The 27,890-nt window shown below is 36.6% G+C and overlaps 2 protein-coding genes across 8 annotated transcripts in view; one reads left to right on the top strand and one right to left on the bottom strand.

Annotated features, from left to right (window-relative positions):
* Positions 1-22,796, top strand: part of LOC132291693 (ABC transporter A family member 1) — a 68,920-nt gene extending 46,124 nt beyond the window's left edge. For 6 of the 7 annotated variants that reach the window (XM_059790298.1, XM_059790297.1, XM_059790296.1 and 3 more), the window contains 14 exons: positions 7,429-7,556; positions 7,640-7,744; positions 11,291-11,437; positions 13,568-13,831; positions 13,941-14,076; positions 14,573-14,652; positions 14,809-14,916; positions 15,330-15,480; positions 16,757-16,893; positions 16,993-17,067; positions 17,139-17,442; positions 20,691-20,824; positions 22,089-22,147; positions 22,235-22,796. In XM_059790298.1, the coding sequence (XP_059646281.1) occupies positions 7,429-7,556; positions 7,640-7,744; positions 11,291-11,437; positions 13,568-13,831; positions 13,941-14,076; positions 14,573-14,652; positions 14,809-14,916; positions 15,330-15,480; positions 16,757-16,893; positions 16,993-17,067; positions 17,139-17,442; positions 20,691-20,824; positions 22,089-22,147; positions 22,235-22,316 (1,910 nt within the window). In that variant the 3' untranslated portion in view covers positions 22,317-22,796. The remainder of the gene's footprint in view (positions 1-7,428; positions 7,557-7,639; positions 7,745-11,290; positions 11,438-13,567; positions 13,832-13,940; positions 14,077-14,572; positions 14,653-14,808; positions 14,917-15,329; positions 15,481-16,756; positions 16,894-16,992; positions 17,068-17,138; positions 17,443-20,690; positions 20,825-22,088; positions 22,148-22,234) is intronic. The other variant, XM_059790299.1, reaches the window with a different exon arrangement.
* A 3,129-nt stretch (positions 22,797-25,925) lies between these two features.
* LOC132291677 (heat stress transcription factor B-3) lies at positions 25,926-27,890 on the bottom strand. Its single transcript, XM_059790294.1, has 2 exons — positions 27,208-27,890; positions 25,926-26,648 (listed from the first exon to the last, which is right to left on the bottom strand). The coding sequence occupies exons 1-2, from the start codon at positions 27,463-27,465 to the stop codon at positions 26,172-26,174; spliced, it is 735 nt and encodes a 244-aa protein (XP_059646277.1). The 5' UTR covers positions 27,466-27,890; the 3' UTR covers positions 25,926-26,171.

Raw genomic sequence — 27,890 nt, 5'->3', positions numbered from 1 at the left:
AGATCACTGGGATGGTCTAACTTATGAATGCCTTTGATAAAGGGGGGAAAAATATGAACACCCGTGTCTATGAAAAACTTCTATTTTTTTTTTTTCCCCCGGATGTAACAGTTAACGTTGGAGTTGAAGTGTTGCAAAGAGAGAACTTATTAAATAAAGCAAACTGTAGTTCAAAAAGAATAGGAGCAGCTAGGTTGTCCACGAAGAAAATGAGCCGGCAAGCTTGGAGCAAGGGGTAACTTTTGGATTTAGCCTGAGCTGACACTGACACTGCTCAGCATGTTCTAATTGACTTCCCTTATTTAACTTGTGGTGTAATATCTGTGTTCACTAGTGCTGCGGCATTCTCAGGTTTTAGAAAGATGTGTTAACTTGGTGCTAGTGTAAGCATGTTCTTAGCTCAAATCTCATTGCCTTCCTAATAATTTAATACAGCAGTGGATGTACATGTTTGGTTCAAACATGTGAGGGGCATGTTGACAAAATAAACACTTAAAATATACCTATCAGATTTGCTTAAGATATAAGAAGAGTTTATTGACAATATTTTTCTCAGAAGTTAGTTTGTTGACAATATTGTAATATAAATAAATATATATTCTATTATTGGCAGGTTATTAAAGAATTTCAATTATAGTACTAAGTGATGTAAAAAGTGACAGCATGGAAATTTCCATGTAATAATGGTTGATTGTATGGCATTTTAAATGACCTTTTTTGCTGGCCGTCTTGATGTCTAGATACATAGAGAATAAGATTATGTCTTAATAAATAGACGTAATCTTATTCTCTATGTATCTAGACATCAAGAAGATTATGTCTTAATAAATAGACGTTATAGAAATGTGAAAAAAGTGACCATGTTTGACTTTTCTCTCTTTTCTCTCTTCTTTTTTTGATGTCGGAGTCTTTCACTCCGGCGTCTGCCGTTTACATTTATGGTCTTTGCTCTCGATTTTTGGCTTCTCGGCAAAGAACTTTGTCATGCTTCGGTCCTATCTCAATGTAGCAACCTTACCTCGTCTCAACTTCCATGGTGAGATCAAAAGCTGTTCCATAGGCGGTGACTCGGTCTTTAGGGTTGATCATCAAAGCATCAAGGAACGTGAATTTGCTCTGCGGTCATGTCTAGTAGGTCGTTTTGACAAAGATGTGGGGTGTATTGAAGGGATTGAGGCGTGGGCTATGAAAGCTTGGAAAGTTTCAAGCGGCGTAAAAGTTTCTTCCCTTCCCGATGATCTTTTTCTGTTCAGGTTTCCGTCGGAGTAAGAGGCTTTAAGGGTTTTGGATGAAGGAAGGAAGAGATGGGGTGAAGCATTGTTATCCATCGACATATGGTATTTCGCGGTTGGATGTTCTGCAGTGAAAGATCGCAGTATACGAAGGGTGCTGTTATTCGGCTTGCCCCTTCACTTGTGGTGCCATAAGTTATTTGTCGCCATTGGAAATCTGTGTGGTGGATTTAGAGGTGTTGAGGCGGACGTTTCGACGAGTGGAGAGAGAATCCTTCTTTACATCTCCGCTGGAAAAAAGATGCCGGAGTACGTCTTTGTTGAGGATCAAAGAGTGGCCTTTAAGGTCAATTTGATTGAGGAAGTCACACCTCGTATCCTCCCGAAGTCTCACTATGAAGGTGGGGAGAGTTCCTATTTCCCACAGGTTGCAACGATTATCAAAGGGGGTCGCCGGAATTTACAGTTCCGTCAGGGCCTCAAAGGATACAGTCGATTGCATGCCCACGCGCCTGAAGCGTGTAGAAAAAGCAGATCCAGGAGCCGTGTTAATTATGTCCTTGATCAGCGCCCACCGTCTCGGTTTGCCAGTTTTAAAAATCACCAGACACGTGGCAAAGATCGTGGCATTAATGGAGTCACTCATGCATTAGCCACTGATGGGCTTGTTGCACGTTCTGGGCCTTTGTTGTTTAATGGGCTAACTAACAGCTTTCAGAAAATTAAAAGGGCCGTTAATTGGGACCCGCAACTAGCTATCAATTTCAGTCCTGAATGAGAAGCCCAGTTCTCTTATTTTGGCAAAGCCCAAGTGTAATGGGCAGACCGAGGCAACACGGAGGCCAATCTCTTTTATTAAATCAAAGCCCAGCCCACCAAATTCTCATGTTAGAAGTCTTTCGCACAGTCCACTACCCGGAATTGTATGGAATTCGCCGGAAAAGAGATGGATGAATCTCTCTGTTGCCGAGGATGGTGTAAGACCTGTTGATAAGGGGTTTCGTCATTCTCAGTGTCGCGCTGACTTTTCTTCTACATCCTGTTCTGCTAATCCACAGCCGAAGAGAAATACAAGACCTCCGTCTCAGGGTCATTTTCTTGGAGTTCGGTGGTCAAGAAAAGAAAAGCAGAAGTGGGTAACTAATGGTTCAGGTATGCCTTCAGATCTTCGGAGCCCTTTTAGTGATCCACCTTCTTCTTCTACCCTTTCCTGTGAGGTGATGAGGGGTGATGCAGATGTTACGGAAAAGATGGATGGGTTGCCACTTTTGAACTCTGAACATAATGATGGGATGAATGGGAAGGAAGATTGCAAGATTGATCGTCCTGGACAGTTGGTTACCGTTGGCAGTGCAGATGATCTGTCTGAAGGAGTAACAGTCTGTATGGGAAGAGATTTGCAGTTTAAGTTGTCCAATGATGAGGCTGTGGCTTTGTTCAAAGAGTTACGTTTGAATGTAGCGTTGAAAGGTCTTAAATGTATGCCTTCAGCAACGGATGAGGAGAATGAGGTTGGTAGTATTGCTGGATTGGGTGATTATGTTACAGATTCAGATTCTGTTTAAGAGTATGACAGAAAGACTGAAGAGGAGGTGGCTGATGACTTGGGATCTATCCAACAGGTCTGCTTTATTGAGCTTCAACTTTGGCTGAAGGATGACTTTAACATATCAGTGGTGGAACCTCTGGCAGTGGTGAGACCTGATGATGAGGTTATTGATTTGGGGAGGGACTGGGTGGTTGATAACATTGGAACTACTAGTGAGTTGTTGGGAGTTTCTTCAGAAGGTAATAATGCTCAGACTTTATCTCTTCTTCAAGCAATTGTGACCGGAACTGAGATAACAGTCACTAATGAAGCTATAAACACGAAGCCTATATTGTCTTGGAAAGGGATTCACAAGAAGCAGGACTAGAAGCAGGAGTATGAAGAAGGGGGGAGGGGAGTTAATCTCAACTGGTTTTTAATGAAGCTACGAATCATTACATGGAATGTTCGTGGTCTTAATGACCCGAATAAAAGGAGGGTGGTGAAGGTAGCTTTAAGGAAATGGGGGGCCCAGGCTGTTTGCTTGCAAGAAACCAAGTTGGCATCCATTACTGACAAGGTGGTTAGAAGTTTGTGGGGAGGAAGGTTTGTGGAATGGGAGGCCTTGGATGCTACAAGTTCTTCGGGTGGTATTTTAGTTATGTGGGACAGCAGGTGGTTGTCCAGAATGAATGTGTGGAAGGGGAGTTTTGCTATTTCCTGTGAGTTTAAGATGGAAGAGGATAATTTCAGATGGGTTTTTTCCGGGGTTTATGGACCGGTCGTCGATGCTGAGAGACCTATTTTATGGGAGGAACTAAGCCACGTTCAAGGACTGTGTTCTTTACCTTGGTGTTTGGGTGGGGACTTTAATTCAGTCAAGTTCCCGTCAGAGAGGTCTATGGAAGAAGATCCATAGACATGGATCAGTTTTCCGATTTCATTGATGAGCACCTTCTCATTGATCTACCAATGGAAGGTGCAACCTATACCTGGTCTAATGGTAGAGACCCAATTACTTTCTCAAGACTGGACAGATTTTTGATCTCTGGGGAGTGGGAAGAGAAATTCCCAGATGTTGTTTTGGCGGTATTAGAAAGGGTTACCTCTAATCATGTTCCTTTAGTTTTGGATTGTGAGGGTTTGTGTTCTAGAAAAACACCATTCCGTTTCGAGAATATGTGGGTTGAGAGTGGAGGACTTCCAAGGTACAGTTCGTTCTTGGTGGGAGGGAGCGATTGTTACAGGTGCACCCAACTTCATCTTAACACGGAAATTAAGAGCTCTCAAACTCGCTCTTAAGCAGTGGAATAAGGATGTCTTTGGGAATCTTGAATGGAGGAAGAATAGAGTCTTTGCTGATTTTTCTGAAATTGATCGGCTTGAGGAGGCGGGTGGGAATGTGGAGTCTCTTTCTACTAGGAGAGCTTCATGTCAGGCAGTTCTTGCTGAGATTGCTTGTATGGAGGAGATTTCGTGGCGACAAAAATCCTGAGCTCTTTGGTTGAAAGAGGGAGATCGTAATACAAAATTTTTCCATAGACTTGCTAATGCTCACAGAAGGAGCAATCATATAGGACGTCTACGGGTTGAAGGTGTGGAGTTGTGGAGGGAGGAAAAGGTGCGCAGCGGGATCGTTTCTTTTTATCATAAGCTTTACACAGAACCTTTAGGTTGGAGACCCAAGCTTGATGGTCTTCCTTTTGAGGCTATTTCTGTGCTGGAGAGAGATGGGTTAGAGCTTCCTTTTACTGAAGAAGAAGTTCCTAAGGCCTTATCCAGTTGTAATGGGGATAAAGCCCAGGGGCCAGACAGGTTCACTATGCACTTTTTGATGGAAAGTTAGGCGGTTGTGAGACAAAGTGATGAGTACCTTTCACGAGTTTCATTCTTCTGGTGTTTTTGAAAAATCGCTCAATGCATCATTTATTGCCCTTATCCCTAAGAAGGGCAATGCTTCAGATATTAAGGACTTTCGTCCTATTAGCTTAGTGGGTTGTATTTACAAACTCATAGCTAAGGTGCTTGCTCATAGAATGAGAGAATTCATGGATGGGATTATTTCAGATTCCCAGAATGCCTTTGTTGGAGGATGGCAAATTCTTGATTCAGTTCTTATTGCTGGTGAATGTGTGGATTCAAGGTTGCGTAGTGGTGTTCCTGGAGTTCTATGCAAACTTGATATTGAGAAAGCTTATGATCATGTTAACTGGAATTTCCTTCTTTACTTGCTTAAAAGAATGGGATTTGGAAGTAGATGGAGGACATGGATTGAGACATGTCTTTCGTCTGTTAAGTTCTCAATTCTTGTGAATGGTTCTCCAGTTGGTTTTTTCGGGTGCTCTCGGGGTATAAGACAAGGTGACCCATTATCATCTTTTCTTTTCCTTATTGTTATGGAGGGCTTAAGCAGACTCATGCGCAAGGCAGAGATTCTTGGTCTTATTAAGGGATTCCGGGTGGGAAGGGATGTTGAAAATTAGGTGGAGATTTCACATCTACTATTTGCAGATGACACTCTGGTTTTCTGTGATGCAGATGTGTCTCAACTTAGATATTTGAGATACATCTTGGCTTGCTTTCAGGCAGTTTTCGGGTTAAAGGTGAATGTGGCCAAGAGTGTGCTTGTCCCGGTCGGGAATGTACAGGACATCTCTTCTTTAGCTGCAGTTCTTGGGTGCAGGGTGAGCTCCTTTCCTATCCTTATTTGGGATTGCACTTGGGAGTTTCTTCCAGGTTAGTGGGAAGTTGGGATTCTGTGCTTGATAGGTATGCAAAGAGGTTGGCAGGTTGGAAGAAGCAATATTTATCTAAGGGGGGTAAAGTAACTCTTATCAAGAACACTTTATCAAGCCTTCCCACTTATTTTCTTTCTCTGTTCCAAATTCCATGCTCCGTTCCTGCTAGAATTGAACAAATTCAAAGGAATTTCCTTTGGGGAGGAAGGGGAGGAAGGGGAGATGAGTTCAAGTATCATCTTGTTAGATGGGAGCCAAGTATGCAAGCCTATAAAATTGGGGGGTCTCGGTATTAGACGAGTGATTCCTTTTAATCAAGCTTTTCTAGGCAAGTGGTTGTGGAGATATGGGAAGGAAAGACATCGTCCTTGGCGCAGATTAGTATCTTGCAAGTATGGGGAAGATGTTGGCGGATGGACTACACGCCCGGTTTCTATTGCGGGAGAAGTTGGGGCTTGGAAATCCATTCGGAAAGGATGGGATGCCTTTTCCTCTTATATCAGATTCAGAGTTCGTGATGGTAGTTGCGTTTGTTTTTGGGAAGATCTTTCGCGTGAGAACCAGCCTTTATGTCGTACTTTTCCCAGATTATATGGTATTGCAGTTGATAAACATGCCATAGTAGCTAACTGTTATCAGCTTGATAATAGTGGGATTACGTGGAATGTTTATTTTCGGCGTTCATTTCAGGATTGGGAGTTGGAAGAGGTGAGCATTTTCTTGGATCAGTTGTATCGGCAAGAAGGAATTGGAAGAGGTTTTGACAATTTGATTTGGATTTCCCCCTCTCACGGGCGTTTTGCAGTAAGGTCTTTGTTTTTATGTCTGTCTAATTTTGCATCCTATGATTTTCCATGGAAGACTATTTGGTGTTCTATGGCTCCTACTAGGGTGGCATTTTTTGTATGGACTGCTGTTTGGGGTAAGATTTTGACGATCGATAATTTGAGGAAAAGGGGAAATCTTCTTATTAATTGGTGTTGCATATGTAAGTGGGATGGGGAGTCAGTCGATCATCTCCTAATGCATTGCTTTGTAGTGCACGATTGCTGGAATCTCATTCTTGGCCTATTTAGCATGTTTTGGGTAATGCCACGCTCTACTAAGGAGCTGATTTACGCTTGGAGAGGTTGTCGTGTGAGTAGGAGTGTTCGTGCTTATTGAAGATCTGTACCACATTGTATTTGGTGGTGCATCTGGAAGGAGCGAAATAGCAGAATGTTTGAAGGGAAAGAGTCGTCTACAGCGACTATGAAACTTTTTATTATTCGTTCTCTTTTTAGTTATGTGAATAGAAGTTCGTGTTCCTCTTCTGTTGATTTAATTTCTTTTTTGGATTCTTTGGGGCCTTAGAGCCCGGTTTCTTTTATGTCTTCGGGACGCATTCCCCTATTGAACGCCTTTTTTAATTTATTATTACTTATCAAAAAATAATAATAATAAATAAATAGACGTTGATAAAATAAAAAAATGTCGGACATATCTACATCCATACCCATTTGATGTGATATTGAGAAGACATGCTGCTCTTAAAAAATGAAAAAAGAAAAAAGAGAAGACATTCTGGACCTGAATCTTAAGGAGACGCTTTTTCAGCATCAATGTGGAATGTTGATATGTCTATCAATAGAACTGTATTCTCAGTGTTGGGATCTGGCCGATTAGTTAGACTGGGTTATCTAGAACTATGATTTCTACTGGTTGTTAGCAGGGGAAAGAAAAATATAATACTTGAAAATTCTACTTATTCGAACTTTTAATAATTAGTAGTGTTGTTAAGCTTGTGGAACCTCGTACAAATTTACTGGTAAATCAAATAGAAGTTTCCTTCTCATATTGTCACATTTCCTACAGTTCTTTGTCATTATTGATTCTATTTGCTTATTCTCTTTCCCAACTTTTAAACAAATCTAATTTTTTTTTTTTTTAGGTCTGGAACAGTTTATTGGAAGGGGTGCCTTCTTGCCCACAATCCTCATGTTCTTAGAATATGGACTGGCCATAGCATCATCAACATATTGCCTCACATTTTTCTTTTCTGAACACTCCATGGCACAGGTGTGGCTGTTTCTCATTTTAGTTCTGACTCGAGGCTTTTAGCTACAATTGTGTCAGTGCTGATATTATTGTTGTATATGCAGAACGTGGTTCTATTGGTCCACTTTTTCACTGGGCTCATTCTTATGGTCATATCATTTATTATGGGGCTTATAAAGACAACTGCAAGTGCAAATTCTTTTCTCAAGGTTGGAATAGTTTTGGAATTTTTTAAATATGTTGTTAGTTAATTTTTGGCAATTTTGAAATATGTTATGTCAGTTATTATTTTATTTTATTTTTTGGCATTTTCTGGACGTATATCACAAAAATATGGTCTTTAATTTCAAGTAGTGCAGTTTTAGTATATGTTTGGTGTGGTTTTGAATGTCTGTTTTCCAGACCGCCAACTCTTGGCAATATGAGGAAATTTTGATGGCAAAGATAAACTAAAAAGAGATAGTGAATAATAATAGAATTCCTAGAAGTAAGAAATGCTTGCATAAATTATGCTACTTGCACTTGGAAATTGGTTCTTTCTTAGCATCGGATCCTTCCAATCTCTTAACGTTATTTTGATAATCAAATTATTTAGGGTAAAGTGCAAAAAAAAAAAAAAAAAAAAAAACATTTTTAATGCAAAACACCTTGAGCTATCCCCTTTTTTGCCAAAATCCCTCCAAAGTTATGTGCCGTTAAGAATTTTTAACATGCATGCATGTCATGTGAGTCTGTGACCAGTCAGTTTTGACTAAATTAACCCTTGTGACCATAAATGGCAATCCGTTTCAATCGGGTTAAATTTGCACCTGATTTTGGAAACCCTAATACCATATTTGGATACAGTCCTCTCTCTAGCCCTCTCTCTCAAAACCATTTGACAGAACACAGAGATCTTTCTCTCTCTCTCTCTCTCTCTAAACCATTTGACAGAACCCAAATAGAATCTCTCTCTTGATGTCTCTCCAAACCATTAGTTTGTTTGCAACTAATGACCTAAGGACTCATTCTTCCACCTTTCTCATACCTTCAATACCCGCAGACAACTGGCCATTTGGTGTAGTTCCTTCAATGTTCGACATAGGTTTCCTCTCCACCACCACCAATTTCAACTCGCTACCAATTTTACCTCTAAATCTGACCATTCTATCAAAATTCCGGTGATTGCATCCCTGAGTATCTTGGTTCTTGAATGTTCCTTTGCCAGAATCCAGTGAATTCAACTGGGAGTTTTTGCAGGAATCGAGAGGTGGAATTTAAAGAGAGAACCGGACATTGAACAATACAATGGGGAAAATTTTGGCTGGCATTGTCTCAGGGTTCAGGCAATTGCGACTGCTGTTTTGGATGCTCAGAGAGGTTGGGTTTACACGGGTTTGAAAATAGTAGAATCATTTGCTTAATTATCAATGGACATTTTCAAATTCTGCTGAAGACAAGTCTGGTAGTAAATCTCCGACAGTTTAATCTATTATCAATTTAAGTGTGATTTTTCGTGGTAGAACAGCATGAGTCATGTTGATTGTTTTCCTACTTTAGTCCATAATTTCCTTGGACCAGATCAAGCTACACAAAAAAAAAAAAAAACAGCCAAGCTACAGTTTGGGGGAGCTAGCGCCAAGACAGTAACTGATTTAGCCCCAGTAACAGAGAGACGATGACAAGGATAGGATGGGTTGCCAAAACCTGATTAGAGATGAAGATTTCATTTGTCTACATCATCAGAAGCATGAAATGATGTAATTTTATATAAGGACAAAATAGTCAATTTATTTTTCCGTTAATGGCAGCCTGCTGTTATTGATGCAAATCATTAAGGGTACTTTAGTCAGGATTGAGGCAGCCAATGGTGCCTTGAAGAAAAGTCAAAGAGTCCTTGTTTTACTAAGCTTTGGAATTACTAAGTATACTTAGGAAAGTGGTAAAGTCTTATTAATGTTGTTGGGAATTCTAGAAGTCTTTCTAGGATATGTCAAGTGTCACTAATAGTAGTATTATAAAAGGGACAGCCCTCTATATCTGCTGTAACTAAGTCTTTATCAATATATTTTGAGTTATTATCAGTTATAAACAATTCTTCAGGCTTTTTTCCAGATTTCCCTTTAGAAATCTAGGCTCCGAATTCCTAGTCTCCCTTACAGTTTTAAGAAGACTTCTTTAACCTGCAGCAGCAAATGCAGCAACTTTCTCGACTGAGCACTATCTTAGAACAATACGGAATCATTTCTCCTCTTAATCTGGACAGTAGGAGACAAACGGATGCATATCAATGCGAATATTGGACAGAACAGCCAAAAAACACTTGGGCCGCAGTGGTGAACCATGCCCAAGAGCCTGAATTTTGGTCCTACACTTGCAAAAGTTCAAGATACAAGTCTGCCAAGTTCCCAAGAGATGTAAACAGCCACAACATTTACGAAAAACAATTCTTTAATGAGGAAGATCTTGGGATTTATGTTGACACCTTGTCATCTTCTCAACTTTTGAGGAATCTTTTGAAAGTCTTTCTAGGAAAGTGGTAACTGTTGAAGAAATTAAAGCAAATATTTCAAGTTGATTCCAAAGTTGCAGAAATTTCAGAACTTATGTTTTTCGACAGACAAATAGAGGGAAAATTTGAAGATAAAACCATTGAATTTCCAATTGTAAGAAGTTCCTTAGAAAATACATCCGCAGAAGTTTCCTTGCATAATTTGGTTAGAAATGATTCTTCATTGTTCTTGGAGCTGAGAAATCATGAATTTCATACCCGTGACCTGATTTGGGATGGGTTCTTGGCACGACATGCAGCTAGGAGTTGCTCCAATGTAAAAATCAGAGTAATCCATGTTTTGATTCATAATTTATCTTCAAGTAAGTTTTGGAGATTTCACAAGAGAGCTCTGAAAGTTCATTTGAAGTTATTCTTTGTCAGTAACAAAAGCTTATTGTGCTTTGATCGAGCAAGGAAAAGAAGAAAGAAAAGATGGAAGGCTTTACTCGGGATTGTCGTTGATCGTGGCAAATTGTTTCAAACTTGAGGTCGAGTTTTCTTCAAGGAGGAGGGTCTGATGCAAATCATTAAGGGTACTTTATTCAGGATTGAGGCAGTCAATGGTGCCTTGAAGAAAAGTCAAAGAGTCCTTGTTTTACTAAGTTTTGGAATTATTAAGTATACTTAGGAAATTGGTAAAGTCTTATTAATAATGTGTGGGAATTCTAAAACTCTTTCTAGGATACGTTCTGTGTCCCTAATGGTAGTATTATAGAAGGGTCATCCCCCTATATCTGCTGTAACCAAGTCTTTATCAATATAATTTGAGTTATTATCGGTTATAAATAATTCTTCATACTTTTCCCAGATTTCCCTTTAGAAATCTAGGCTCCGTCGGTGATTGGAGTATTTCTAGTCTCCCTTACAGTTGTAAGAAGACTTATTTCTTTTTCTGTTTGCTTCAGTTATGGCCTTATGTGGATATTAAACTTAGTTTAAGGGGTATTTTGTAGTTAAGGGGGTTATTTGCAAAACAGAGAAACTTCAGGTTTTTTTTTTGGCATTTAACCCAGTTATGTATGATTGTTGATTTTATTTTTTTTCATAGGTCTATCATTATTGATCCTAATAAATAAATAATTAACCGGATTCTAATTCATGATTGGCTAGTTTTTTTATTATGTTTCCTTTTTATTAACATTTGTCCTTCATATACTACGTGAATGCTTGGCGATTTATTAAATTCATTCCTGACATTTGTAATTAAAAAAAAAAAATCCAGAACTTCTTCAGATTATCTCCTGGATTCTGCTTTGCTGATGGGCTAGCTTCACTGGCTCTTTTACGGCAAGGGATGAAGGATGGATCTAGTGATGCAGTTCTTGACTGGAATGTTACTGGTGCTTCAATTTGTTACTTGGGTGCCGAGGTTCTTTTCTGATCTTAGACTTTCTGGACACATTCTTCTACTGTCATGTACAATCATGGCTTTTCTTTTCTTTTCTTTTCTTTTCTTTTTTAACAATTATATTGCTAGTGGTAATAGAAGGTTGCTTTGGGGGAAGACCTTGCTTTTCTATTTCACACAGGTTTTAAAAATTGAATCTTTTGTCCTTGTTTTTGTTTTGCTTATGACCAAAATTCTGTTTTACCTTTTCAAACTACTTAGATGTTTAGGTGACATCGTACTTAAATTATTTGCCAAATTTACCAAGTGCTGGTAAATTGGGAACTCTTGAGCGTAGCCCAATTTCCTTTCTTTGTGGTATAAATCTGTTTGATTTATTTTAAATGGCTTCAGATTTATTAGAAAAGGAAAAGAAGAAGAGATAGAAAACCCATGAATGTTGCTTGGAAATGAGTTAGAAGTTGTATAACGAGTAGAGAACCCTGTGTTTGGTTGTCTTTTCTCAAGAAATCACTTGGAAATATGTGAGAAATAGCAAAAAGATAAAGACAACTGGAAAAATAAATGATTAATTACTAATGCACTGCTATATAAATCAATATGATAAAGAAAAATAAATAATTAATTACTAATGCACAGAAATATAAATCAATATGATAAGGAATTTGACTATAACACATTTTCGCCCTCTGGTATCACAAGGTGGTGAGTAAAATATGCTGGATGATTACTGGTGAACCATATTAAGAACTAGATTGGATTTTGGAAAAAAGAGTTGAAATTTTTCCTTCGAAAAGAAAATATAAAAATATTGGAGCGAAGAAACAGATTAAGGATCGGAGTGTAAAATGTGCATTTGAAAGAGCAGGTGCATGAAGGAAATAGATGACGGTTCACGTGAAGGTATAACCTGTACATCCTCCTAGCTATCTCATCCATACAGACTTCATGCTGACAATTTTTAACTATTTTATTCAATAATCGTTTATGATCACTACTTTAGTTGTATGCTTGAAGGAAACAAACTATTTCAAAGTTGACTCATTTTATTTACAATTCTACTTAGCCGAACTTAACGAAGCTTGTTTTAAGTTTCTAACTATAGGAATCTTACCAATAGGCCAGTGGCCTAGCGGTACAAGGCTCCTACTTCCCAAAAGGAGGTCAGGGGTTCGAGCCTCGGTGGATGCATCTATGTGTGAGCACCAACTAAGAAAAAAAAATAAAAAAAGTATAGGAATCTTGATTTGTCATGTTGCTCCAAAGGTCATGGTTTCAATGAAACTGCACTCCATTGTGTCCTTCTGTACTATCCTAACTCACATCAATTATGGCTGTTCCAGTTTCTTATTCCTTTAAACAGCCAGTCCCAATCCCAGGAGGATTTCATTCACCATCGGCGTCATCATCATCCTTGACTTTTATCCCATATGATTGGGTCAACACATGAATTCTCTTCTCCATCCTTTTCTATTAAGAGCCATTCCTCTTATTATACTTAAATCTTTAAAATAATTTCTAATTACCTCATCAAATGTTAGTTTTGTTCAACCTCTTTGTCTCTCATCTTGTATTCAAACTGTGATGCCACCCATTTACGACCCAACGACCCGTTGAATGAGCTTGGACCCAGTTTACAACCCAATGACCCGTTTTGCCCTGGTTTTTTGCTTGCGAGTTGTGGACCCTTTTTTAATACTCTCTTGTAGCCCGATATATAAGGGCGCTTAGGGTTTGGAGTGGGATGACTGAGACACTAAAAATCGCAGAGAAAGAGAGAGAGCGAGAGCTAGGGTTTTGGGGCTGAAACTTGTAGTCTTCTATTTTTCGCATAGTGAAAACTTTCACCGGATCTCCACCGTGGATTTAGGCTTTACCGAACCACGCTAAATCCTTGTGTTCTTTGTGTGGTGTGATTACTTTTCTGTCGTGTTTCTTGATTTGTTTTTGGGTTCCCTGTGTTTGTTTTAACACAAATAAATCTTTCCACATAAAAACTGTTTCAATGGGTTATATGGGAGAAAGAAAAAAAATATATAGTTACTGCAATTTATATACTTTATTATCTTTGGACGTGTTTGAAGTGGAAACTTGAATTTGTTTTGCAAATGGAATTACTCTTATTCAGTTGATTGCCTTTATCTATGGCAGGGTGTTGTCTTTTTCCTTTTAACACTTGGGCTTGAACTCTTGCCTCCTCAGAGAGTAAATTCAGCTACTCTTATAGAGTGCTGGGGAAGTATAAAAAAATTCTTCCAGAGAAATTCCAATAGTTATTTGGAACCCCTTCTGGAATCATTCTCAGAAAATGTTGCTGTCAACCTTGATGATGACATTGATGTTCAAATAGAAAGAAATAAGGTCCTTTCAGGTTCCGCCGACAATGCAATTATCTACTTGCGTAATCTTAGGAAGGTACTTCTATTTTGACCAAAGAAGATGACTTTGTCTTATATTTTGTTTATTGTTGCCCAAACTACTACGATTAGTTCTAGTCTTGAGCAATATCTGTCCTCATTGTCAGGTGTATCCTGGATGGAAGCACCATGGTACGAAAATTGCAGTTAATTCATTGACTTTCTCAGTTCATGAAGGAGAGTGTTTTGGCTTTCTGGGAACAAATGGAGCAGGAAAGACTACGACCCTGTCAATGCTATCAGGTAATTTACAACTTGGCACCTAGAACTTAAGTCACTCTCTAAATGTTTATATGTTCAATTTTTTGCCTGTTATCTTATATGGATCATAATAATTTTTTTTAATATATTGATTGAAGAGACCATCTCTTAACTTAAAAAATGATTTATTGCAATAACTCCTTTTTTTAGTAGCTATTTCCTTCCCTCCATGTTTTCATCCTCTTATAGTTATAGTTGTAGAATAGTGTTCATAAGGGTTAATGGCGTCATTTCTTTACTTCTGTGACCACTTCATCTGATTTACTTCAACCTTGTAAGTCTTCAGAAGATCACAGCAGGAAAATGCTTTTAGACTCCATGCTGGAATAAGTATTACACAGAATGTAAAGATCTATGACCTAATGTGCTTCTCCTGATGTGAATAGTTTTCAAAATTTTGGAATCATTTTGAATATGGCTATGGAATGACAATCACTTTTCTTCTTCTTTTGATCGAATATTGAATATTGACATGCAGGAGAAGAATGTCCAAGTGATGGAACTGCATTTATATTTGGCAAAGATATACGTTCAAACCCCAAGGCCATCCGTCATCATGTATGTCTTGTTTTCTGAATTTCTCTTTTTATGATTGAATGCAAATTACACAGTGCAGAAATTTACTGATGGCACCTATATAACTCTGTTTATTTTCTATCTCTCTCTCTCTCTCTCTCTCTCTCTCTCTCTCTCTCTCTCTCTGTCACATGTCAGATTGGGTATTGCCCACAATTTGATGCTTTGTTTGAATTTCTTACTGTCCAAGAGCATCTTGAGCTTTACGCAAGAATAAAAGGAGTATCAGAGTACAGGCTTAAAGACGTATGTATGACTCTATAAGTTGATTGATTATTTCTATTATTTTTCATTATTAGATACTGAGCAGGTGGCCAAATCTGAAATTTAATTTCATTTCCAATGAATTTATTGCCCAAAGAATCAGTTTTTCTGGCATTGAGGGCTTTTGGCTTTGGATGAATGATGTGTCCTTCTAGGTTCCCTCTTCACAGTTTGAGATGTGATACATTTTCTCCTTTTCTTTCCTTTTCCATTTTTTTTCAATTTTTTTTTTTTTTTTTTTTCTCACCAAAGATCAATAATATACAATTGTATCTGAATTAAGGTCATGATTACCTTCAAGTCAAGTTTACTGCATAATACCCCAAGTGTTCCCATCTATCTTTTTCCTAGCTGCCATCACATGGGCTCTTAATGCTAATAATGGTAATGAGCAGGTTGTGATGGAAAAGTTAGTGGAGTTTGACTTAACGAAGCATGCTAATAAGCAATCATTCTCCCTCAGTGGGGGAAACAAGCGCAAGCTATCTGTTGCAATAGCAATGATTGGAGATCCTCCCATAGTCATTCTTGATGAGCCATCCACAGGTAACTACTCTAGTGTTTTCCTTCATGTGTAAAATATTAATTTTGCTATTTGTGCTACCTGAAATCTCCTAGCCTGTTAAAGTACAGGCAAGTCAAAAGTCAGTCTATGCTCTTCACTTTGTGGACATGCATGACATATATAAGGAGTTGCACATAATCAAAAAAGCTACTGATGATGTTTAAAGTAGTTTTAGCTGACCAACTATCTTCTGCATTAACAACACACTGTAATGAGTATAACCCTGAAAGGATATCATATACTTAACAGAGTTATCTTGCATGAAAGCTGAAAACTCTAGTTCAATAATACATTTCCCCAGCTCCGTCTTCTTTTAGCTACATGAGAGCTAGGTGTACACTGTTTCCATAAGCTTTTATGATTATTAATTGTTTGACATGATGTCGAAGCTTTGATTTTTGAAGCTCTTGGGTTCTAGTCTCCCAATTTGTAATTGTATGTGTGATTGCACTCTGTTTGGTCCATCTGTCTCCTCCTCCATGTGTAAGGTGATTTGCACGTGAGGGAGGATGTGAGAGCTCAGTATACATTTTTGACTTGTTTCCTAGTTGCTTCCTGTTGTCTAACAAGCTATATGGTGTAACTCTGTGTGTGTATCCATATTAAAGGAGGAAATCTAGTCTCTTCTTCTCCAGATTGTAACATATATAGATGTCAATATATGTACGCTTCGATCTGAAGTAATATACCTGAGTCAGTGAGATATTATCACACCATTCCTAAACTAAGTGAACTTGCATAGTTTTCCCCGAATGCTTCAGTATCACATATAATGCTTTTATAGAAGAAAACAAAAACAAAAGATATTCGTGGCTTATGGTGTTGGGTTTGAACCTTCATTCGATCTTTGTTTTTCAGCATTTTCATTATATGGGTTACACTACAGAATATCAACTCCACTGAAATATGTTCAGTGGCATCGGCAAGGAATTCTTTACTGAAGCTCACATAAAACCTTTGTAGGAGTTTCTTTCAGCTTCAAAGGGCCAATTGGAACTTCTGAAATTATGAAGCCTTCTATCAGAAGCATGAGGCTTTGTGTTAGATTTCAGATTTTCAAATCTTGTAGACTGTAGTTTGTTTATATAAGAAATACTTGCTATCCTATGTATCGTTGCATGAAACTATAAGTACCTCCATCCTTCCTGCTTCCCCTCTGAGAGAAAGTTGATATGTGGAACATACAGTTTTTCCTTTCTGTCCAGGTATTTGTTTGCCTAGAACTCAATTATCTTTTCATGCACAAATTTTTTCTAGGAATGGATCCTATTGCCAAACGTTTCATGTGGGAAGTAATATCCCGTCTATCAACCAGAAGAGGAAAAACTGCGGTTATTCTAACGACTCACAGCATGAATGAAGCTCAAGCGCTATGCACCCGGATTGGAATAATGGTATCCTCTCAAGGCATTTGCTCAGATGCTGAAGTTTGAAATACATGTTATCAAACTCTAAAGTGACCATTTTTGTGCTCTTATGTGTATTATCTGAAGGTTGGGGGGCGTTTAAGATGCATTGGAAGTCCTCAACATCTCAAAACACGTTTTGGGAATCATCTTGAGCTAGAGGTATTTTTTTTTAATTATTATCCACGTTATATGTGTGTTCAAATATGTCATTCTCTGTTATCTGTCCTCAGGTTAAACCAACTGAAGTGAGCTTGACGGATATGGATAACCTGTGCCAAATAATTCATGAAAGGCTCTTTGACTTTCCTTCTCATCCTAGGAGCTTACTCAGTGACCTTGAAATTTGCATTGGGGGCACTGATTCTATTGCATCGGAAAATGCATCAGTGGCAGAAATTAGCTTGTCAGAGGAGATGATAGTTACAATTGGATGTTGGCTTGGTAATGAAGAAAGAGTAAGGACACTTGTATCTTCAATGAATGTTTCGGACGGAGTTTTTGGTGAACAATTGTCAGAGCAGTTGGTTCGCGATGGTATGTTATTACTTGCAGATTTTTTTTCTTCGTGTTTTTCGTTTCTCAAATTTCACTATGGAATGTGCTCTTTACATGTTGAATACTATTGATTCTTTAGAAATCTGATGATTGTTTACTTAATGCTTTTGAGGCACCATTCTTTTGTTGCTCCTTTCTGGATGTCCTTTATTGACCTCAAGTTCCTATATCAGTTCAATACCTTTGGATTCAAGGTATTTAATTTGGCATATGAACGCATTCCACTTGTATGTCAAATTTCTGAATTAACTCAACTTAACACAACCAAGCTTTTTCGTCAATTCTTCTCTTTATTGGGCTCGATAGCCTTAGGATTCATGTTCGTAGAAAATCTAATTTTCTATTAGGATCCTTTCTTTCCTCTCTTCTGCCTCCTACTTATCCAAAAGCACTGAAAAAAAATTCACTGGTTGTCTTCTTACTAACACAACCTTTCCTTTTTTAGGGCTTGGAAACGACTGTGTAAAGATAAGACACTAGGCAGAACACGAGAAGTTATTTCGAACTTCTTAATGCTGGTGCAAATGTAGTTGTCTCTTTTAGGGGACAAATGGGCCTTGTAAAAGAAAAACATCTTACATGTGCTGTTCCAGGGGAAGGTGTATTGCATCTAAAATGCTATTAGGAAAATTACATGTTATTATAGCTGCCTTAATTGCTTCATAATACCAAAAAAAAAACACTTTTTTTTTGTATCTTATAAATTATTTTCCTATTAATTAAACAAGAGAACTGGGTGAGGAACCGCTAATTTCCAGCTAAGTGAGGGAAAAAAGTTAAGGGTGGCAAAGTTTGATACGACCAGCCAACATGACTCGAACACAACACAAGTTAAGCGGGTTTGGACTAACCTTAAACGGGTTGGGGTCATAAACGGGTTGACACAATTAACCTGTTTAATTAATCGTGTTATGTTTGGGTTGAGGGGTTCAACCCATGTAACCCGTTTAACTACACGTGTAATAAACACATTTCTATTTGAGCTCCGAAATAAGTTTCTAAACTTGTGTCTTATAATTTACTCTTTTGTGAACTAGAGACTATTTAGTAATTTGATTGGATTAAAACTTATATATTTACTAGTATATATTATTTGATTGAGTATTATTAATAATCTAAAAAATATAATGTCTAATTTTAGTAAATAGGTCATTAAACGGGTTACATGTGTAACCCGTTTAATAAATAGGTCTAGTTAGTGTTGAAGGTTCTTGACACGATTATTAAACGGGTCGTGCTCGGGTTGACTGACCTATTTAGTATAATTTTCTTAGGTCGACAAGACACGATTATGACCCACGAACATGAATTGCCACCCCTAAAAAAAGTCGATGGCAAAAGGAATTCCCAAGACTACAGCAAATATACCAAATTCCCTCACTCATTAGATAACATTCTTTTAGGTTTGGATTTGTACATTTCAAATGTCAAGGGTTAATATTTCTTACTGTTTTGGACATCGTCTTGCTTTTATATTAACCCTTGACATTTTTTTTTTTTACTTATCTAAAAAAAATGTTTGAGGGTTAATATAAAAGCAAAATGATGTCTTAAACAATAAGAAATAGAAACATCTCCTTAAGAACTTATCAATTTGTTTGTTTCCTTGGATATCACGCGATAGAAATATAGGAAGGTTCCAAAGATGCGTCCCTCGGTAAAATGATCAGTTAGTACAACTCAGGTACAAATCAGCCAAGCTAAAATTAGCCGAATAACTGCAAACCAAAAGCAAAAGTTGGACCATGAAAAGTAGCCAACTGGTAGTGAATGAGTGGATGATCCATCAACCAAAAATGTAGTCGAGACCTCTATTGGATACCTTATGAAACACTGTATTTTTTATCTCATGTCTGCATTTTGTAAAAAATGCCAATTGAAGTAACTTATCATCTTTGTCCTCCTTGAAACTAATTTTATCTGTAGAATTCCACCCTTGCAGAGATTCACTTTCAAACTATGGTCAAAGTAGAAAGATGTCTCATCATGATCGCACCCAAAAAAAAAAAAAACTGTTCACATGTAATGAAACGACATCATCAGCTCTTTGTGCAAATCTTCAATGTACTTTCTTAAATGGGCATTGTTTATATTGAAAAATGTGATAAATGCCATTACCTAGTCTTTAAAGGGACACATAATTCCCAATTCACAAGATGAAAATCGGAACCATTTTCTCCACTGGGTTAAAGAAGTTTCGACGTATCTTATTCCACCTTTTTGCTACCCCCACTGACATTGGAAAAAGAAAGTAATATAGTTAAGCTAGCCATAATAAGTGATGGGAGGATATTGGTTCTGCACTCTTCAGTTATTGGCTGGAGAGAAGAAATCAATTCCATCACAAACATTAATGACAATACTTCAAAATGTTGATTTTAAACTCTGAAACAAGGCGGTTGCTTCGCAAAGTGCATCTAATGTATTGCAATGGACCTTAGGCATCACCAAGGCATTAACATGTCATCATTGTTGTGGCTATGGAAATAGAAGGTCCTTTTCACAAGATATTTGAGACTTGGTTATGACCACCACTGCAGTTAAGAATCCTATAGTAGGAGTTCAGGACCTGTCATTAGGATGAATAAGAATGAAGATAGGGTATACTACTCCAAAGTCCCTAGGAAAGTCCTTTGGAGACCTATTCCACATGGCTACAAAGCGGCAAAACAGACTCCCTCACGAAGTGTGAAACTGAGGAATCCCCGTTCACCTAGAGGTCTAAAGAACCACACTCTTGGTAAAATCTTCAAACCATCAAGGACAAGATTCTCACTCTGCAAATTCTCCAAATTATTATGCAACACCTCCATATCATTAAGCCAAATTTTACGTAATTATGTGATAACTACCCCATGTAGAATTTGTTCACCTCTCATAGTATAAGTTGCAGGAGAATGGGAATAAGGACTCCATAACCAATCAGATCTGAGTGTACAATGTCTTGTAAAATTCTAACCTGTGGAATTAATAGTTGACAGTCTACTGAACATCCCGGTCCATTTCTGTTCACCATAGGACAAAGGTTATAGAAGTGCATTCAACATCCTTCTCCAAACTGCCCTCCCTCTTGAAATACAAACAAGAGCCATGAAGAATTCTTCACTATTAACCAAAGCTATTTATAAAAATCTTCTTGGTAGTCAGCATTAAATATATATGTATATTTTTGTTTAATATTTTCTTCTGTAATAGTACTTGATCGATACTGTTGGGTTTTAATGTAGGTGGTATCCCATTGCCCATATTTTCTGAGTGGTGGCTAACCAAAGAAAAGTTCTCCGTAATTGATTCGTTTATCCTATCTTCATTTCCTGGTGCAACATTTCAAGGTTGTAATGGGTTGAGTGTTAAATATCAGGTAAAGCCCATGTTAAAATTTTATTTAGCTGTTACACGTTTACTCTGTTCCTGAGGTTTTCAATGTGTCTGGCATTGGATCATTCTGGCATCAAATAGGATTGTATACCCCATTTGATTGACAAGAAAACGGAGAAAATTTTGAACTTCGATTTTCACAATCATATTTTCTAATAAAAAAAGTGATGTGTTCTATTTTTTCCTTCATTTTCGCATCAATCAGCCAAAGGATATGTTGAAACTAAGAAGACCTTTCTTTTCATTTTACATTTTATTCGTTCATATAGGTCCTATTTTTATTCTTGCTAATACTAATGTATTTCCTTTCCTTTGAAGAGTAGTGTTTTATTCCACCATTTCTAATTATTTTCTTTAGGTTTGATATGATCCAAATTAATTGATAAAAGATAAAATGCCTTCTCCTTGCACAAAGGAAGAGGAGATTTATTATTCTTTCTACAAGCTTAATTTTGTGTTGTAATTCTTGCACATTTTGTTCTCTGGAACTTTTGTAAGCTGTTCGTTTAACGGAATATATATGTGTTTGTGTGAATTAAATGTGTGATTTGCATTAGTGTCTTAATGATTATTTAAACCATTTTTTTAAGTGTAAAAGCTAATTATGTAATAGCATATTCTCTACTCATGCAATAAGTGGAGTGAATTAAATATTTAAGTAAAAGAATTTTCTATGTTGTGATTCTGCATTATGATTGAAAATCAGCTTGCGATTCGTTGGATTAAATGTACCACGTTTGAGGACTCCTTACATTTCTGTTATCAGTAAGTTCTCATAGCAAGTTAGAATACAACACAAATATAGCCCCTCGCTGCTTAGTGATGGGTAATAAAGGAAATTGACAGTTAACATTCTGTACCTTAATTTTTAAGCAAAATTTTCCAATTACCTTCTTATTGGTTACAAATCCTCCAAGTTTCAAGTGGTAAGTTTCTCTCCACAAATTATAAGGGGGTAAGATGCTTATAGCCTGCTTTGATTTAAGCCAAATTGAGCATTGAACGCGTGTCTCGGTGTTCTGGTTTTATGAGTAGTAGGGAACATTATGGTTCAGCCAACCCCGCTTGATAATGAGCATCAGTGCTAAGGTTGGTTATTTTGACAAATGTACACGTGTTAACTGTTGCTTGAAAATGGACGTGTACTGCGCACATGCAATGCAAGCGAGTGTATCCGACTGTGCTCATGCTGTTTTCTTCTTTATCTTTCTTGAGTTCATATAGTAATTATTCTCAAACTATTGCAGTTGCCATATGGAGAAGACCTCTCGCTTGCTGATGTTTTTGGGCACCTAGAGCGAAACAGGTGAAATACTTTGTTTCCTTTCTTTTAATTTTTATCTGTGTCTTTTCTGGTCATCATGCTGATTCACACTTAAAAACTATTATTCAGAAATCTACTCGGCATAGCAGAATACAGTGTAAGCCAATCAACACTAGAGACCATTTTTAATCATTTTGCAGCAAATTCTTGAGGGTTTAATCTTACTGTAACAGTTGCCTGATTCCCTCAATATTTTGATAAGAGGGTTCACTGGGTCAACCTTTTCCAGTTGTTGCTAAAGGTTGACAACCTTTTAAGCTTTTAAATCATTTGTAAATAGCTGAAAGCAACATGATTGATATAATGAAAGCTATAGTAATCTCGAAATTTGTAAATCTGCCTCGAGTCTTCTCATCATTAGTAGCTTGAGGTGCAAATGTTGTGAAATATCAGTTCCTTTGATTTTTTTTTTTCTTGTTCAAATGTTGTAATTGCAATTTTGTCTTTGACCTTGCTGCCACACGTGAAAAGGCAGTTTTTTTATTTTGATGTAATGTTGCACTTGTAGCAAAAAACAAAAAAATTTGCTGTCCATCTGTATTATTGTTTATCACGTGGCCTGCTTTGTAACAATAGGTTTAGACAGCAAAGCTCGTATTTAAGAATTATAGTTCATGAAGTGTTTTTTAAATCACAATGCTTTCAATTTTGACAATTAAATCATTTCGAATTGATTAGTGATGTATCAACTGTGTTAATGAATGTGTGACCAATTTCAGCAGGTAAGTTGTTGACCCTGCTGTTAAATAGTTGGATGAGCCATTGACCACAGCATAAACATCAATAACATTTCATGCTTTGTACCTGTTTAAAAAAAAAAAAAAAAAAAAGAGGAAAAAGAAAGATTATACAGAAAACAGTCACCAAATGGATTTTGAAATGTTGTTATTTATTTATTTATTTTTAATTTCTGGGTGAGGGGATTCTCTCATAAAAAACCAAAAAAGTATTGGGTTCCCAATTCAGGAATGTAACTGAAGTTGTCAATGTACGAATCTTATTGTCTAATCGGATGATTTATCCTTTGCTCTCTCATGATTGGACCATGAGTTATAAAAATGTACAGCAAAGGTTGTTCATAAACTTTTTGATTGTCATGTATGTTCAATGTTGCCAAATTTGTTGCCCCTTTGCTGAATAAATTTAAAAATTAACAATTGTACTAAACTAAATGCTCCTCAAATGAGTTTGAGCCACTTTAGGGCATTTTGTGGGTATGTGTTTGCTTTTAATTTCAAAAGTAGTTAAAGTGAGGTGGTGATTCAAGTTCGTACACCAGCAGATAATGCAAATCACCATTGGATTGTTGCTGTCTTTCACCTGAGCAACTAGACTAGCCCTAACATGTATAAAGATCAATTCCAACATAATTCTAAATACAAGATTTTTATATGATTTCATATGAAAGTAAGTAATATTTTAGAATTTAGAATACTTATTCTTTTTTTGGATTCCAAAATATTTTATATGGATTTTAATTATATGATCAATTCCAACAAATTTCAGTGCCTCGTTTGGATTAAATTATTCAGTAGCGTGTGGCAGATCTTCGCGGCACCCCTTCTTTGAATAAACACCTATTCTTTCTTCTTTTTATATACGTAAGCAAAATGACAAGGCATATTCTTGTAACTTTATTAGTTAGTAATATTTTTCTTTTAGCCCAGATTACGCGGTGGTCAGGTGAACGTTGAATGGTGAAATCACATGATTTCGAATCATTTAATAATTTTTTTTTCCTTTGTTTTTCTTTAGAGTACATACATATATACACAATTATGTGTGTGTAGACACACAATCTATATATATATATATATAATTTTTCTAACTTTTCTTTCGAATACATACGTATTGATCATAGTACTTGTCCCTACCATGTAGGGAAGACCAGACCAAACTGGTGGAGAACAACTTGGTTATTGTATTGACTTTTTTTTTTTTTTTTCCACTGTATTGAATTGCAGAGATGAAAACAACTGATGGGTTGGTGAGTGCCATATTAGTAAAATAATAATTTTCTTGTAACCACCTGCTGCCCTATTTGAATTCATGACTAAACTGTTTTATGCATTTTTAACTCTCAAATATAATGACTTTATTTATTTATTTATTTTTTCCTGCCTCTGCATCATAATCAAGGTAGACAAATGTCATTTTAGTTGAAAATTGCTAATCCCAATTTCTTCTTCTTCTTCATAGAATGATAGTGAGTGATAGCACTATACACTACACAGTCTATATATATATATATATATATATATATATATAGTGGCCGCCTTGTGCAACTTCCCTTGACACTGAAGCAAAATATAAGCATCTTGCTTTTTATAGTGGGCGAAATCACATACTTCTGACGTTGTGATGATGAATGGCCATATTAGAATGTTAATTTGGTTGAATTTGATATAAATATTTTCTCCTATTGTTATCTTTAATATGAACTATGTTACTCTCTAATGTAATTTTGTAATTTCATTGGTTGAATTATTGATCTTCAATCCCCACATACCATTAGACCTTTCTTAATATTTTTATCATTTAATCTTAAATAAATATTATGTCAAATATTTATTTATTTCTTTCTTTTTTCAGTAATTATTACTTCAAATGATTCCCGAATGTAATGTAACTTAACTAGCGCGGTATCTATGGAAACACTATAAATTAAATTAAAATCAACATGTTTGCTATTTAAATCGTGGCTTCTACGTACATAAAATATTTTGGGCACCAAAAGATTGCAAATTAATCACAAAAAGTATAAAAATACATGAGGAGGGACAATGTGTGAAATTTTCATTTTTTAATATAATTATCTTCAACCAAACAATGATTAAGGCTAATTGATGCATCTTCAACTAAACTATATTTCCTTAGTCTCGCCTGTAATGCACTGAAACGCAACATCAGAGACTTTAGCATACTTTTCATTTTCTTCAATATTTACGCATTTGTCTCGGTTGCCATTTAATTAGTTGGACCAAAGATTGGAAATTATTAGGTTATCCTGAGTTATGCACGTGGTTTTGACCAATCACAAAATATCAATTAATCATCTAATATGATATATATAGTTGTATGAGAATTTGTGATTTACGGGAGCCTTGTGGTCCCAGAATGACCTAATAATTTCTTGAAAGACATTAACTAGAACAGTTTTGGCATATTATTAATATATGATCATTCATATATATAACCCCCATATGTGTGTATATTCCTAGGAAATGTACAGTAGTATCATCTATATATTGAATTATCGAGTCATCCATTTAAAGGTTTTGCAGTCAACGGATGACCGATTGTTGATAAACATGTGCATGCATCCTAACATCAATTATTTATCTCATTATAGAGCAAGCGGCCATAAATGATCATAGACTCAGATTTAAGCAACTTACAAAATTTCTTGGTCACACAATTAATGTTTATCTTCACTATTTTTGGTCTTGTGATCGAAAAGGACAATTAAAAGTGAGTCTAATTGAAACCATTTCGGTCAGTTGAAGATCGAAGACGACATTCATGCTAAATTAACGTTCAAACATGACAAATTCATTGCCATACTCTGTAAGAAACTTCAAAGAGAAGCTAGGTTAATTAATTTACTTGATTGCAATTTTTAATTAAGAGAGAATCACTTTTTCAGTTTGTGGTTAATAACTTAATATCATGCAATAATTTTCACTTCTTAAGCAATTGTCAAGCGCGCGCACGCACATATATATATGTATGTATATGCTTGAGGGGGTTATAACCAATCTTGCACCAAAATAAAAGCATACATGCCACTTCTCATACTCATAGTGGTATTATTAATGGTTTGTGCCTCTGAAAGAGAGTACACAATAATGTACATGTATTAAGCATGAATTAAACATCTCCTTCACTAATGCATTGCATATATATTATTAATGTAAGCAAGCCACTTGTTTTTAAGTAACATGCTTCTTGATTTAGTTTTTCAACATGCATGGGGTATATATATATATATCTATATATTCCCTAGCTATTTGCACGACTGAGATAGCAAATTAAAACTTGCACTTTCACTACTAATCTCTGCTCTCTTTCTCTTCCTCTCCATCACTCCTTGAACTTCCAATCTCACACCAAACAACTTAGGCCCCTCATGACTCTCTTCTTCTTCTTTCTCCGACGATGAGTTGGTGTAAATGGACACCAAATCAAGTAGTTCATTGCATTTCTTTTTCATGCTCGAGAGCTCGGAGCTTAAGATCCCATTTTCCTTCTTCAGACGTTTGTTCTCATCCACAAGGCTGCTATGTCCGGACGACGATGATGTTGACGATGACCGTTGATCGTCATCAGATTGATCTTTTGCCACGGTTTGGAGCGCTGCATGTGGTTGTGGCTTGTTTGTCCATGCTTTTCTGCGACGAATTTCACATAGTAGATCTCTTTCACCCTTTCGAAACATGTCGTTGCAAAATTCCCATCGGCTTGTTGCAACTTTGCGAAATCCCTATATATATATATATATATATATATATGCATCATAATTAATTACATATACATATTCCAGAATTGATCATAAGGAATCTAAAGCAAATCAATAATGAATTTATATGCATCCCATGAAGAATAAATAATAATAAAAAGAGAAGAAGAATAGTGAAAGAATGTTAGTCACCAAAAGTTAATTTGATTGGCTAACTCCTCCTTTAGCCACTTTTCACTTCTATAAACAAATATGAGTTCATAGTGCTATATATATATATATATTTGTTGAGTACTTGAGTCCATTCTAATTAAATTAAAGGTACATAAAAGCAACCACAACCTCAAAATATAAAAAATAATAAAATTAAGGTAATAATTAACCACCATTTAAATCAAAGTCAAGTTTGATTAAAAAAAGTGGTTAACCTTTTCGTTCAAGAAAACTAATTCAAAAACTTTGCTAAGAAGTTAATTAATTGATGATCGAACACCATAATTAAGTATCTATATATATAGATCTAGAGAGATTGATGGCACAACAAATTAACAAAATAACTTGAAAAGATGTTGAATATACGTACATAAGTATTGAGTTGCCTAACGAAGCTGGAGAAGTTGCTATGCTTGAAGAGCGTGGGAAGCAAATCTCTGGCGAACTCAGCCGGTTGCCACACCACGAAAGCCGTGCCGTCGGCGTTCCACGAAATCACTTCGTCTGTAGCCGGATCCTCCACTAGCATGTAGGTCTTCAACAAGAATGGTGGTGGGGATGGTTTTCTAACATATTCTAAGATCAAACCACCCTTTTCACATTCATTATTATTAATATTAATATCCATGATCGATCGGCTATATATATATATATTTATAGAGAGAGAGAGACAGAGAGGAGAGAGAAACGCAGAGATCGAGATGCTAGCTAGCTAACAATAAGCCTATAAACTATATATTAATTAAAAAGGAGAATTAAATTAAGAAGAAGACGAAGATGAAGATGATGCCGGGGCTGAGAAGAGAAGAAGGGCAGTTAAGAACTCCCAACCCCAGCAATAGAAACCCAACACGACTCCACAGTTCATGAGAATTGCAAGGGCTTTGCCTTCTCTAGCTCTCTTCTCTCTCCCTCTCTCTCTACAAAACAAAACTAGGAAATGGTTGAAACGCACCTTCTGTGTTTACCTCTTCCTATATATAGTGGGAATCCATTAATAGGATAATATATAGTATATACCTACGTGTACTCCTATTGTATATAATATAAGTT

The sequence above is a fragment of the Cornus florida genome, unplaced genomic scaffold (assembly GCF_030987335.1).
Source record: "Cornus florida cultivar Cherokee Brave unplaced genomic scaffold, ASM3098733v1 CherokeeBrave_3.0.0_Hap2_Chr02, whole genome shotgun sequence".
Lineage (NCBI taxonomy): Eukaryota > Viridiplantae > Streptophyta > Magnoliopsida > Cornales > Cornaceae > Cornus > Cornus florida.
Note: the sequence above shows the minus strand (reverse complement) of the source record. Positions and strands in the feature narration are given on the sequence as shown.